Consider the following 12704-nt stretch of genomic DNA (forward strand, 5'->3'; position numbering starts at 1 on the left):
TACAAAATGGCAAAATAATTGTCAGAACAAAAGATGAAAAATACAAAAAAAGACAAAAACACAATACATTACTCACAAGTGATGGAAAATGTAGTTTACAGATTTAAAACCCAACGCTGGACATCACTATTACTGCCACTAGATGGCAGCGTAAACACTATTAGCATGGATTCTCATCTAGGATCCCTCCAGGAACACAATAATGAATCAAACAGAGTTAATCAGTTAATCAGTTGTGGTTCAGTGTTCAGAGGCAGCGATCAATCCTGGGAATTATGGGAGAATCAGCAGCCTCCTGTCTGGCTGTTCTGCATCTGCTCCTGAATCCTCTCCAGCACCTCTTGCATCCTCCTCAGCTGCAGAAGGAATCAAATGAAGGAGCGGTAAATACCTCTGCAATTGACCGACTGGCTGAGTGAATGAGTCAGAGAAGCAGAAACGCACCTGTTCGTCTTTCTCAAAGATGAGTCTTTCTTTCTCAGTGTCAACAACGGCCAGCGGTAGAGGAATTTCTGTCTCGCTCCCCTCTCGATGCCTTTCACGCAAACTAAAACCCAGAATCATAAATACAAGCACACAAAGAAGAACATTCGACATCAGTGTGTACATATGCTGCAAAGACTTCTTGTTCTTGCTACTGTGAATAAAAACAACTGTGTTAACTATGGACGCTAACAAAAATAAGGAACTTAATGACAAAAAGAATGACTTCAACTAACTAATTAATCAGTCCTTGGTCTGCATCCCGACTCCACCCACCTGCGTTTCCTCTCCTGCACCACCATGCGCGTCATGTTCTGGATGCACTGGGCTCTGTAGTTTTCGTAGTGCGTCTCCCGCGTCACGTCCTTCAAATCCTGCATGTGGGTCCTCACCAGCATGTTCCTCAGCAGCAGGAAGTCGGAGTGAACCGGGTTCTCCACTGGCCATGCAATGACAACAAGCTACTGGATCAGACTAGATTTTCTTTTGGTTGTTATGGAAACGAGAAACAGCGATGTGTAAAACTGAGACAAAATGTGCAAAAATATTTGTTAATTGGAACATAAATAAATAGTCAGTGATAAAGTAAAAGTGATAGAAAACTCTATCTGCTGACAGAAATATCCACGATTTGAAGATGTGATTTGCATTACATATAAATAAATATACCACAAATATTGTTTATTGTTTATAAACTTCAATTAAAATAAAACTGGACATCGGATTGAGAGTGTGTTTGTGTATAATACCTTCAACCACACCCCAGGGGTAGACACGACCCCTGAACTTGCGACCTTTACTCTCCATCTGAACATTACTCCCAATTATTGCGAAGGGGATGCTGTCCTGCAGAGAGAAGCAAAAACAATAAACTGTCAGTCTTAACACGGATGAGATGACACATTTCAGCCTTGAGAGGTGAACTGAGGAGTATCTGGATGGACTGAATTACCTTGAGTATCTGGTCCTGTTTCTTAAAGTCCTCGTCCTCATCTGAATCACAATCGGGAAACTGGTAGATGTTGATCCCGAACTGCTTAATGTCCTCTCGGATCTGGACAACATGAACACATTGAAACAATAATATGTTTGAGAGAAAGAGACAAAGAGAAATTAGGTGAAAATATAAAACTGTCTTTACAGAGATCCAGAGGTCCCTGAACTATCCCTGAAGAATCCATCGAGGTGACAGTAAAACTTCCAAACCATCATCTCATACCTTCATCTTCTTTCTGCAGACCTCTACATGTGTCAGACTGTCAGCTTTGGCCAAAACAGGAACTATGTTGACTTTTTCATGCAAGGCCCTCATACACTCAACATCCAGAGGTCGAAGACTGGCGGGGGGGAAAACACACATGTATGTACATAAATATGATATTGAACCTCTTTGGGTGTGACTGTTGCGGCAGTGTTGTACTAGTTTAGCTTCAAAACATCAGCGTACCCGTGTCCAAATGGAGAGACGAAGTAGAGGCAGCAGTGGACTCTGTTATCCTGGATGTTTCTTCTGTTCAAGCCGCTCTCATCTCTGAAATACTGTTCAAACTGCTGGTCGATGTAATCTTCTATTGGCTTCCAGCTGACGCATACACATAAAAACACAATAGTGTGCTTATGATGCTGTGTCCATGACTGTGTCAACAAAACAGCACTGTGTGTGTAGAGTAAAACTACACTGCAAGTCGCATGTTGATGACCTCACCTCTCTGTGTTGTCGATGGCATCTCCGAACCCTGGTGTGTCTATGATGGTGAGCCTCAATTTGATTCCTTTCTCCTCAATGCTAATGGAGTGTTTGATGATGTCGATTGTCTGATTGATCCGTTCTGCAGACACACACGTGCAAAGTCAGTAAATCTGCACAGGTGACAAAATAACGATGTGCACAGAATAGATTTGTACAACATTTGAACAATACATGCACACACGTCAAGGTTCGAAAGTAGGAGTGGCATCACAGATTGAAATGACAGCTCATGTAACTGATTTCTACAGAGAGACCAGACATCTGCGTAATCTTGTTCCAGCTACTGTCCTGCTTCTTTTACCACAGTAGAAGCAGAACAGATGTCATCTCACCCTCTGCATTAGGAACTTTTCTGTCTTTATAGAGGTCCGTGAGAAACAGACTGTTGATCAGCGTGGATTTACCGAGGCCAGACTCTCCTGCAGAGAGAAGGAGAGACTCTGTAACGATACTTAAAGTAGCATGACTAAAATATCACATTCAATCCCATTCAGTCATAAATGCTTTTATCATGGTTGATAAGTGTGGAGAGCAGTAATGGCTGTAATCGACACAGATAAAGACATTTCTTAGCACTGTGTCAGATCATTGACATCCGCTCTGATGTTATCAGTTGAAACTTTTTTTTGTGACTTTTTTTTTATTGGTGTTTTCAGGTTAAAAATGGGTTGGTATGTTCCACACAATAGTACAAAACAGGGTTTTTCAATTACATAGAGAGTAGGTTACATCTCCCCTAGGCACTTATAGAGTATGAAGTGCATTTTTTCCAGTATTTTATATATTGATCAGATCGTAGACTTAAGGAAAAGGTCTCCATACAGTGTATTTTGTTGACAATTGTGGTCCAGTCATCCTTTGATGGAGGGTTTGCCTGCAGCCGCATCTGTGTGATGGCTTTCTTGTACTTCATAGAGATATTCATCCAGAGCCATGAGTTTGTCAAGGATCTTGTCCAGGTATAATGTGACAAAAGAGCAATCAACTTCTATCCCAAAAATGTTATTATTTATTTCTTTAGCGATCTCTTGCCAATATGAATGAATTAAAGGGCAAGTCTGAAATATATGAAAATGGTCTGCTATTGATTTACCATACTGCCACATTATCCTGTCCCTGAAAACCCTGCTGTATAAATTTCAATTTTAGAGTCACAAAATATCTTATTATGTTCTTCCAGCAGAACTCAACTCAAGAACAGGATCTTGAGTCGGTAGTCCTAGCCTGGCCTTCCCAAATATTACCCAAATATCCTCAGATATCTCCAGGCTGCGATTCCCTCTCCCATTTCTGGTTGACATGGACGGTAGAGTAGTATATTCGTGATACAAGGTGTTTGTTGTCTTTAGTCTTATATTATCAGTGAATATATTAACCAAATTAGGTTAGTTGAAACTTTCTTAATGTTTGTATATAATGGTGTGATTTGTCATGTAAAATTTCCCTTTTAGGAGAGAAGTTATACATCCAGTTATCCCAGTTAGTAGACATAAGGAACGACTCACCCGCCACCATAACTGTGAATGTGAAACCTTTCTTCACTGTTTTTCTATGAACCTGGTTGGGCAATGTGGCAAAACCCACATACTCCTTGTCCTGATCCTGCAGAAAGAGGACACAAGCATAACATTTAAGTAAGTAAAGACTTAAAAGGTGAACACAAAGCCTAGAATCAAATTATTTCTTCAAATATCACAGTAAACACCGGGACATTTCAACACAAAACAATGAAATAATATTCTTGTGACTGATTAGTTGATTTAAACTGGCAGTTCAATTCAGCTCACGTATGTTTTTTAAGTTGTTTTGCTTCTTGAAATTATATTTTTGTTCTGCTTATAGAATTTCTTCTGTGGAAAAAATCTAAAATTCCCACAAATATTTCCCACAAATAACAATAATAGTTAATTAACCATTTTTTCAATCTCCAAACACTCTAAAACCATTACAAAAACAGACAACATGACAACAGACAATAACACGTACACACTCATCATAAAGAAGCACACACACAGGTAACAAAAACACACCTCTGGAGAGTCATAGGGGTCAAAGCGTCCCCATGGGCTGCGTGGACGGGAGGCTGGGCTGAGCGGACAGTCCAGAGACTCCTGAGTGATGAGCTGCCTCCTCAGAGGTGGGGGCTGAAACACTGAGTCCGGTCCCATGCGACTTGGTCTGTGAGGGAACGCTGGTGAGCCTGTGGGGTTGCAGGGTGTGGGACGGGGCAGAGAGGGAGTCCCTGGAAGGCTGGAGAGTCTCCCGTTGGTTGCTGACCCAGTTCCCTCTGCCTCACAGTAGACCGCCGCCTGGTGGCCTGTTGTGTGTAGCTGTTCGCCAGGCTGTGAGGTGGGAGGCAGATCTCTCATGGCATAAGGAAGCTGAATGTCCTCCTCGTCCTCAATCGACAGAGTGGACAACTGGGACAGGAAGCAGCAGAGATATACATGGCTTTACTATTAAAAGACTCCAAAATATAACTGATTTACTATTAATCAGAAGAGACCATTCTCCTTTTTACTGATTAGCTGGGAAAACAGAAACCTAACATGAAATGAAATGTACTACTACTGCTTCTACTACTATAAAAAAGAAAGCAAACATAAGCACAGAAACCTTATAATCAGCAGTTAATTAAACCAACTATTGGTGATGGTCTATTCTTTTAGGAGCAGCTATACAAGGTTATTAAGTACAAAAAGATTTAGGCAATCCCACTTTGATTTTAAGTTTTTTAATGATGAGACTGTTAGAAATACAGTATATACTGTATATCTATGTATGTAGGTTATAATTTATATCAATTATAGATTGTTCACATGTCACTATGACAACACTACATGTATAAAGACAAACCCTAACTGACTAACCAGCTGCTGGAGGCCACAGTTAGTGACCATTATCTCTGAGTACATGACATGATGAGCTTGTGTCTTTTGTTGTAGTGGATGAATTCACCCTTTCTTCACTGATTATCCATGAACTGTGATCCCATTATCCCATCGGAAAAATATGCATTTTTTTGGTCCCATTCGTACACAGAGGAAGTCCTGTGAGAAGTTTAGCTGCACTTTAGGCATGCATCACTGGCCTCTCAATTTCCGTGTTGCTACTGGTCTTGGTTTTGTCAACCACTTTGACTATTTCTGTACTAGGGAGGATCTCTACAAGCAGGATAATCTCCATCTTAAACACAGTGGAACAAGAATGTTAAACATGAACGTCACTTTACAGTTTGCAAGCCCCCTGACCAGTAAGGAGGACAGGACAAAATAGTTAGACACACCCTCCTCCAGATACATATATCAATCCCCTATCCTATTCTTTTCAAACCCCAGCTTTCACTATACAGGTTCTCACAAGTATGAGACCCTCTGTCAATAAATCTAACCACCATACCTGTTAATTTAGCCCTCATAAATGCTAGACCTCTAGCAAATAAGACCTTTGTTTTAAACAATTTTATTACAACCTTCAATTTGGATCTTCTATTTCTAACAGAGACCTGGCTTAGGTCTGGTGACATCAGTTCTTTTGCTGAGCTTTTTCCCCCAATTATATGTTTTTTAATTCCACCAGACTCACTGGTCATGGAGGTGGCCTTGCTGTGGCTTTTAAAAATCATTTGAGCTGTAGCCTCATGTCAGTGGAGAAATGTCCTGGCTTTGAAGTGCTGATGTTCAAAGTCAATTGTGATACCCATGTCTGCTGTATTGTTATTTATTGTTGCCTTAAACCCAACAGTAGCTTCTCATCTGATTTCTGTGATTTTATTTCCTTTGTTGTTTTTAGCTATGACAAAATCTTATTGGTTGGAGATTTTAATATTGATGTGGACAACCCCACTAATAGTTTTGCCTCTGAATTTTTAAGTATTTATGAATCTTTTAATCTGAAACAGCATGTATGACATCCCAAACATGAACAAGACTATACTCTTGATTTAGTTTTTACTGTGGGTTTATCTGTTAACTCCTTCACCCTGAAAGATTTTGTCTCTGATCATAAAACTGTCGTGTTCGATATTACCCTTCATCCTTAATGAGAGATCTGCTGATAATTTGTTCCTGTTTTCTCTGCTCAGTGTCACAGCTTACTCAGTTTCATGATGTAAATGACTTGGTTGATCAGTTTAATCTTTTATATTCATCAATTTTAGAGTATATTGCTCCCATTAGGGAAGGTCAAGGCGCCAGTCAAATCCATCACCTTGGGTAAATGAGGATACTCGCCATCTAAAAAGAGAATGTAGAAGAGCAGAACGAAGGTGGAAGAAAAGCAACCTCCAAGTCCACCCCCTTCATATGAGAGAGTTATTGTCTTCTTATAATTTATTAATCAAAAAAGAGAGACTTAACATATTTTACAAACCTTGGAGCTGCAAAAAAGTATAACTCTAGAATTTAGCACCAATGATCGACTTGTAAACCCTGCTCCTTTAACCGTTTCAGCCTCCTCTGTAATAGAATGTATACGTTCTTAGCATATTTTGTTGAGAAGGTTAAGGTTATAACGCTCCCTACCTCGTGTATAACTTCTCCGGACGCCTCCTTCACATTATTGAGTGAATTTACCCCTATTTCCCTGAATAATCTGCTTGATATGGTGTAAAACATAGTACTGAAACTCCTTTGCTGAAAGTCACTGATAATATGTTTATGAATGCAGATTCTGGTCACCACTCCATTTTAGCACTGTTAGACTTGCCTGCTGACTTTGACACTATTGATACTATCTTGCTGGATAGACTAAAGCACTGGTTTGGCACAGATGAAACTGCCCTCAAATGGTTTTCCTCATATTTTACAGAGAGATCTTTCAGTTTGGCTGTTGATGATTTTGTCTCATCATCGACTCATATGTCGTGTGGGGTCCCACAAGGTTCAGTCCTTGGTCCCATTTTGTTCAGCTTGTAAATGGTGCCCCTTGATCATATTATTCGTCAGTTTAATATTGTTGCCTACCACTGTTATGACACCCAGTTTTATGTATCATTTAAATCTGACAAACTTTAAAATCTGGATACATTGTTGCCTCACTGCTATTAAAGACCGGATGTCACCAAAATTTTTTACAGCCAAAACAAATACGGACAAAACAGAAATCTTGGTCATTGGCCCTGACCAAATTTCAAAGAGTATTAGCCCATAGATCAGGCATTTAGCAGGGAATATAAAACCATCTGCTAGAAATCTTGGTGTTGTTTTTGATAAAAATCTGAACTTTGACCGAAATTGGTTCAGTCTTGTTTTTTACAACTCATTGCCTGAGAACATCACAGAGTAAATTATCCATGCTTATCTCTTCCTGCCTAAATAACTGTAACTCTGTATTTTCTTGTGTAAGCGAGTCTGCAATTGCTCAACTTCACTTGATTCAGAATGTGGCTGCCAGGCTTTTGACAAACACTAAACGAAGACAGCATATTACCCCCATTCAGGCCCACTTACACTGGCTTCCTGTATGCTTCAGAATTCAGTTCAAGATCATATTCAAAGCTTTTCATGGCATGGCACTCACTTATATTTCTGAATTTATAACCCTATGCTCTGCACCAAGATTACTCAGATCCTCTGACCAACTGCTCTTAAGTGTCCTGTGGTCCAGGCTCAAGATAAAGGAGGACAGTGCTTTTACCGTTTTAGCTCCAACATTATGGAATCGCCTCCCCCTCACTGTCAGGTCAGCTGAGTTTAATCTGAAATAGCCTATACAAGTGGGTTTAAAAACTCACTTGTATAGGCTGGCATTTTTATATGTTTGTTGCTCTGCAATTCCTGTTGGTTTTATTTGTATTTTAATCGTGTTTTGTTTGTAAATCTTGCTTTTGAGTTGTTGAGTGTCTGTTTCCTTTTTACAAATTGTATTTTTTACTTGCTGTTTTCACGCTGTGTACTATTATGCATTTTTATTATTAACTGTGAAGCACTTTGGAACTGCTGCTTTGAAAAGTGCTATATAAATAAAGTTTACTTACTTACATTATACCATTATGGTTGCCCTCATCCATCTGTATGGACAGGGTGGAGAGTTGGACAACAGACAGTCTGGAGCGGCAAGTTAGTAAACACTAGGGTCAAACTGGATACACTAACTAGACTAAGCTGCTTGCTCTTCTTAGTTTTAAGGTGTATTTTTCAGTGTGGAGCTCATGTACACAAAGCTAGTGCATGAAAATATTTACCAGGGCTGTATGAGTCTATCTTTTTCTTTTGTCCCCACCCACTTTGGTCACCTCACAGGTAATTTCCTCCTGAAGTGACTCTACTGGCTACAGCATGAGGAGCTGGGACACCCAAGCCTCCACACATCCCTAACAGGAGATGCACATTTCTCCTGTCTCATACTGTGCTCACATCACCTGTTAACCTGGACTAAAGACAGCAGAACAAAAACACAGCCCACACTGCTGCTGGCCTGATCAGGGTTCATCTGGCGTCCCTCTACCTGTCAGCTCTCATTACCCACAAAGCTTTGCAGCAGGCTTAACCCAACTTCTAATGCTCTAACAGGGTGGGGGGTTGGAGATTTAACTCTTAAACACACACACACACACACATACACACACACACACACAAACACACACGTTACAACGACTATCATTTAAGACTATTCTACAAACATGTCCTACCTCCTTTTCTGAAAAAGTTGCAGCTTTTTTTGGGCAGAGATGATACCATATAGTAGAGTTGGTTAAAAAATAGATAAAATGCAACACTATAAATTCAATTGATTATAATAAAAATATGTAATACTTTGTACCGACACAGTGCTCAATAAGCTTTAACATGTACACAAGTGCAAGTCCAAACTAGAATGGGTCTAACAGTAGCGAGGTGATAGAAAATACAGTAAAACACGCTACAAAAGTCACAATGAACACAAGTGCCTTTCACAAATATAAATTCCAGCAGTAATACTATAAACTGTTAAAGTAGTCGCTTCATCGGCTGAGCTGTTTTATACTGTAGAAACTACCTATAATGTCAATGAATGGGTGATGTAACAGAGTTGTGTATAAATGCAGGTGTCTCAGTGTTGTAGACATACCTTTTCTGTTGCCGTGGAACCTGACCGGAGAGGACATGTGCTCCATGAGGCAGCAGCAGGCTTCTTAAACCCCAGATCAGAGGCAGAAAAAGGATTAACTACAATGTTTGTGATGCCAAAACACCAATCTATATAAGAGCTAATAAAACGTGTTGAGGCATATGGTGTATGTGTGTGTGTGTGTGTGTGTGTGTATGTGTGGATCAGTGCATTAGACTGAGCTCTGGGTGCAGTCCACTCAGTCTTGAAGCTCTGACGTGGAGGAGATAGAAGAGAGAGGAGGACAATGGAGCCAGTGTATTGGTCCACATTTGTTGGGGATATTTGTAGGGAAAGTTTGGCTATTGCTGCACAAGTTTTTTTGACTTACAAAGTCAAAAAGATATCTTTTAAAATGTTTCACAGGTTTTATCCAACTAATAATTATTTGCAGAAACTCAAGAAAGACATTGATGTAAATTGTACCTTTTGTGGGGAACACTTATTTTGGTCTTACCTGCATAAAAAACAACTGTGGAGTAAATTGTCACGATTTATTACTGATCATATCTACCTTCACTTTACATTACTTTGGAAAAATGTATTGTGTGGACAAATATGACACATGTGAGATCACGAAAATACATTTTGAGGCGGAAACCCGCTGCTGGAAAATAGATGAAATATAACGTTTTTGGTCTTTCAGATACGATCAGCAATAAATCTTGACAATTTACTCCACAGTTGTTTTGTATGCAGGTAAGACCAACATAAATGTACCAGTGTTTCTCTGAGCTCCCCTCAAAAGGTATAATACTATATAATACATCAATGTCTTTCTTGAGTTTCTGCAAATAATTATTAGTTGGATAAAACCTGTAAAGCATTTTAAAAGATATCTATATTATCAGATATCTGGTCAAGGTGACCAGTTTCACGTCAAAATAATTTATCAAAACGTCCAGAAACTTCTTAAACTAATCTTTCAGCTTGACAAATTACTCCACTGTCCAGTTTATGCTCAGTATTTTCCAAACACAGACATATTCGCCAGAATAAGTCAGAAATATTGGTATATGGCGTCCTAGACATGCTAGCGCGGCTAGCTAGCTAGTTACGTTAGTAACGTAAAATACGTGCGTCAAGCATCAACAAAAAAAAACCTAACGGCAAGGTAACCAAAGGTAACGGCGAGAATACGCTAGCGTCAACCACGGGCCGCTTATTTAGCCATATTTTATGTCATATTTTGATGAAACTGTGATTATTTGTTACAAATGACAACACTAATGGACGGTTGAGAGGTGGAGCCTGCAGCAGTGAGTTGGAGAAAAAACATTAAAATGTTAAGTTAGCCGTTGTAAACTCCTTGTCAGTAACAGTTACACTGGAGATACGGGCTAGCTTACAATCATTGTTTTGTACATTGACTGTATGCAAATATATTTATATACAACACAAGAAAAATACAGTTAAACTACATTTCTGTGTATATAAATGTAAAAAAAATTAAAAGCAATGCTAATTTTAAATAGACACGAAGCATTATCTGAAAATAAAACGTTTACATTTTGGTTCAAGGAGACAATGCTAGCTAATGCTAATGCTAAGTCTTTCAGAAAAATGGACGCTTTTTCAGAGCCACCTGTCGAGCCCACAGGAGGTGAGTGTTTGATACGTGGTCCATAATTTCTTGTGATTTATTCCTTTAAGTTTATTAATGAAATCATTAACATTGATAAGATATATTGTTAAATTGTTGTCTGTTTTCCTTACTAAATGAAAAACAATTGTCTAGAAAAGGACTGCATTTGATAATCAAGTAGAAGTAAATTTCACTAAGGCGTATAAGGAGTCATTTAATGCTAAAAAGGGATGTAAATGCATTCACATGAATTTATATTTCTCTTTATTAAGTTAACCGCAGTTGCAGGTTTATATTTACAAATCAGTCTGTTAGATGTAATATGAAAATGTTTAACAGAAAATACATAAAGTATTTTGATAAATAACTGACCCATGCAACGTATTGCAGCTTAAAGTATAAAGTGCCATCTTGTGTTTCACAGCTTCTGGACAAGGTTGAAACTAGAACCCAACCTGTAAACTGGCCAACCAATTTTAGCCTTTTAAATAATACCAATATCAGCACATGTTAGCCGATATGTCAAGGGAAATTGTAGTAATTTGAAATGTCGAAGATATGTTTGGGGTCATTTAGAAACTGTGTCACCATTACATAGTCTGTCCACCAGAGAGCACAGAGAAGTTTTGGGGACTTTAAGGAATCCTCATCAAAAATGTTTGTTTATGTTATGTGTTTTTGTAAAATGAATGCTGGCCAATACACCACTACTGCATTTTTAAACTCTCAAATATTAATGTGAGTATCAAAATCAAATATCCAGTATTGATTGGGCTCTAGTTGAAAACATATAAATACTGGTTGAAAGAGAAATGTGAGGCAAATTTAATATGCTAACCAGTTGTGATTAAGCTGCATACAAATCATTTAATGCTTCTCATGTAAATTATCCCCTTTGGATTTCTATTGCTAGGTTTTGTCCAATTCTGTCCAATTTGTTTGAAAAGGCATATCCTTCAAGAGTGGACTTTGTAGACATTTCTTGTGTTGGCCATCGGATTAAGCAGTCAGAGAAAGGAGCTGTTCTCTGTAGATCTGTCCCATAGCACTCTACTTGTCCTACTGGGCCTGTTACATCGGCCTAGCAGCGAGTTGTTGACCTGCAGCGGTTGTGTGGGCTCACGCTGGGCGTCTGGTTGTCCTGAGAGACTGTGTTCATAGTTGTCAGACGTGTCCTTGTCTGAGTCTCTGCTTGTAGACCTGCAGCACCTCTGGCTGTTTCCTTGTGAGTTGTCCTTACAGTCTTTGTTCAAGCAGGAGTGGTCATGCTCAGTCCTCATGTCATGGTGGTCATGTGTGTGCTGCTCTTCGTCCAAATGACTGTCAGGTGTGCTATTTTGGTCTTTGCTCTGAGTAAGGAGATTAGGCTCTTTGTGGTTATTTCCATTGTCCAAAGATTGTGTGGGGACAGGGCTCTGTCTTTGTGGCTGTGAAGAATTGGTTTGTTCATTAGAGTTAATGGTCTTGTCCTGATTGTGAGGGTGGTGTTGGTGGTTGTGGTTCTGCCAGAAGGCTCTGCGGAGCTGCTCTAACTCAGAGAGCAGAGGCAGGCCGATGTCAAGGTGCATCAGCAAGTTCTCCAGCCACTCCTCCAGTTTTGAAAAGGAAGCACTGTAAGAGTTAGAAAAAAAGAGTAGCGATGAGAGGCTGTAAGTCCTACATGCAGCTCTACTGCAGTGGTGCAAAAACAATATATTTACTCGGCTATTCTGCACTGTATTACTTCAGTTTGTTTTGCTTAGTACACCATTGACTGTTTGGGCAGCACACAGCCCAAGAGTCCTGGATGAGAGTGTG

General features: G+C 39.5%; 3 protein-coding genes across 15 annotated transcripts in view; 1 reads left to right on the forward strand and 2 right to left on the reverse strand.

The window, feature by feature from the left end:
* LOC121910526 (septin-5-like) lies at positions 1-11283 on the reverse strand. Its single transcript, XM_042431767.1, has 13 exons — positions 11280-11283; positions 9284-9648; positions 4264-4653; positions 3739-3835; positions 2566-2652; positions 2189-2312; positions 1931-2065; positions 1703-1820; positions 1436-1537; positions 1233-1329; positions 760-922; positions 445-547; positions 1-356 (listed from the first exon to the last, which is right to left on the reverse strand). The coding sequence occupies exons 1-13, from the start codon at positions 11281-11283 to the stop codon at positions 285-287; spliced, it is 1857 nt and encodes a 618-aa protein (XP_042287701.1). The 3' UTR covers positions 1-284.
* The window catches only part of LOC121909797, a 19554-nt gene continuing 16639 nt past the window's right edge, over positions 9790-12704 (forward strand). For 8 of the 13 annotated variants that reach the window (XM_042430506.1, XM_042430512.1, XM_042430505.1 and 5 more), the window contains exon 1: positions 10129-10925. The gene's annotated coding sequence lies outside the window, so the exon portion shown is untranslated. Of the gene's footprint in view, positions 10022-10128; positions 10926-12704 lie in introns of those variants that run through there. The other 5 variants (XM_042430510.1, XM_042430511.1, XM_042430509.1 and 2 more) reach the window with 5 other exon arrangements.
* LOC121909794 (LIM domain kinase 1-like) overlaps positions 10932-12704 on the reverse strand; it is a 10647-nt gene continuing 8874 nt past the window's right edge. The window contains exon 15 of the mRNA XM_042430496.1: positions 10932-12518. Coding sequence (XP_042286430.1) covers positions 11915-12518 — 604 coding nt within the window. The 3' untranslated portion in view covers positions 10932-11914. The remainder of the gene's footprint in view (positions 12519-12704) is intronic.

Source organism: Thunnus maccoyii, chromosome 13, assembly GCF_910596095.1.
Source record: "Thunnus maccoyii chromosome 13, fThuMac1.1, whole genome shotgun sequence".
In the NCBI taxonomy this organism is placed as follows: Eukaryota; Metazoa; Chordata; class Actinopteri; order Scombriformes; family Scombridae; genus Thunnus; species Thunnus maccoyii.

Bases quoted from the DNA above. Each gene is read 5' to 3' on its own strand.
- LOC121910526 (XM_042431767.1), bottom strand. The intron at 2,066-2,188 runs GTGAGGTCATCA...TGTATGCGTCAG, and splicing joins GCCATCGACAACACAGAGAG to CTGGAAGCCAATAGAAGATT. The intron at 1,821-1,930 runs GTACGCTGATGT...CCCCCCCGCCAG, and splicing joins GTCTCTCCATTTGGACACGG to TCTTCGACCTCTGGATGTTG.